We start from the raw sequence: 1,773 nt of genomic DNA, 5'->3' as shown, positions 1-1,773 counted from the left end.
CTTGAAGTTCTTTGGTTCACTAATAAAGATCGATGGAGACACGTCGTCGCGACGCGACGAAGATCAGGAGCGGCGGCGCGGTTCGCCTCCACGTCGCGTCAGAGGAAGGCCGCGACGCGACCAAGTTCGCCATGAAGAAACCGATCGGTTAACTCCTCCACCACCACCTCCACCTCATCCTTCTCCGACGCCTCCATTAGCTTCTCCGCCAACTTCACCAGAGCAGCAGAGATCACCAGCGCACTCACCCGGAGCTTCGGGAGAGGAGACTCAAGCACCTCATGCACCGATCTCTGGCCATGACTGGAGGCGCTTGATCCGTAGTGTTGATGATATACGGCAACGAAACGATTACTTACAAGAACAACTAGAGTATTATCGTTCCGAGCAGCAGGATGAAGGGGAGCGCGAAGCGGAAGCCGTGGCTGAATTCGAACTGTCCTCAGCGCCATTAAGGGAGGTTGCTATACCAGATAACATGAAGAATATTGTCCTTGAGACATACAGCGAGAAAGGTGATCCCAAAGAGCACCTGCTATATTTCAATACAAAAATTGTGATCAGTGCCGCTTCCGACGCAGTGAAGTGTAGGATGTTTCCAGCTACGTTCAACAGCACAGCCATGGCCTGGTTTACCACGCTACCCCGAGGATCCATCACTAATTTTCGTGACTTCTCATCAAAGTCTCTTGTCCAGTTTTACGCCAGTAAAACCAAGCAGGTGACAATTGAGGATCTCTACAATGTCCGCCAATCCGAGGGCGAGACTCTGAAGCAGTATGTAAAACGATTCAGCGCAGAATCAGAGCCGCACGCCTGTGCGCGTGCCTTCAAGAACAGGTTGGAGCCGGGGAAGCTGAATAGCAAGTTGAGCCGCAAGCTGGCTCGAGCCATGGCGGAGATCCGGACGCGAGCAAACACGTACATTCTGGACGAGGAAGATGATGCCTTCAAGCGAAGTAGCGCGAAAAGAGAGAAAAACGGCGAACAGGGGGACACTTCGCTGGAGGAGAAACGGAATAAGGAGAGGGGAGAGGGCAGCAAAAGGCGAGACAGGAAGGTGAGGACAGGAGAGAAGGCTGCGAAGGAGCCATTGTACCCCAAGAGAGAAAATTTTGAGCACCGCAGACCGTGGCATCAAGCTGACCCTCGCCGGCTAGAGGAGTCAGGGAAGAGTCTAAATGCACATTTGACGGAGTTGCTTCGAGAGGTCAAGGCAACCTACGCGGTTGAGGAAGGCGAGAAAGAGGCCGACCCGCCCCGAGCGGCGTTGGATAAAACGAAGTGGTGCGAGTATCACCGCTCGGCGGGCCACCACACGGGAGATTGCTTTACCCTGAAGAACGAGATTGAGAGGCTCATTCGAGCGGGACGATCGCAGATGAACGACCGTGGCGATAGGTGGAATGGAGAACGACACCAAGGGAACCGGTACAAAGGGGGCCGTCAGCAGGATGACCGCAGGCGAGACGACCGCCGACGTACGCCAACTGCTGACAAAAAGAAAACGCTGACAACAAGGAAGAAGGGGGCGGAAGAAACCTTTAATAAAGACCTTTAGCTGCCAGTTGGGACAATAAACACAATCGCGGGTGGCTTTGGCGGGGGCGGATGAAGGTATGAAAAACAATAGAAAGGGGGGTTTGAATAGCGTTTTAAAACTAATACTCGACCCACTTGAGATTTAAATAAATCTCTTCAACCACCAAAGATAAAAGTGCTGAGATAAGAGATAAGGAAAGCACACAAATGATTTTATTCTGGTTCACTTGA

At 52.3% G+C, this 1,773-nt stretch overlaps 1 protein-coding gene across 1 annotated transcript; it reads left to right on the top strand.

Moving 5' to 3' along the window:
- The first annotated feature begins 478 nt into the window (after positions 1–478).
- Positions 479–1,561, top strand: LOC130730622 (uncharacterized). The gene has a single exon (XM_057582681.1). The coding sequence runs from the start codon at positions 479–481 to the stop codon at positions 1,559–1,561; it is 1,083 nt and encodes a 360-aa protein (XP_057438664.1).
- Positions 1,562–1,773: the final 212 nt, after the last annotated feature.

Source organism: Lotus japonicus, chromosome 1 (assembly GCF_012489685.1).
Source record: "Lotus japonicus ecotype B-129 chromosome 1, LjGifu_v1.2".
NCBI classification, from domain to species: domain Eukaryota; kingdom Viridiplantae; phylum Streptophyta; class Magnoliopsida; order Fabales; family Fabaceae; genus Lotus; species Lotus japonicus.
This window is presented reverse-complemented; position numbering and strand designations above follow the sequence as displayed.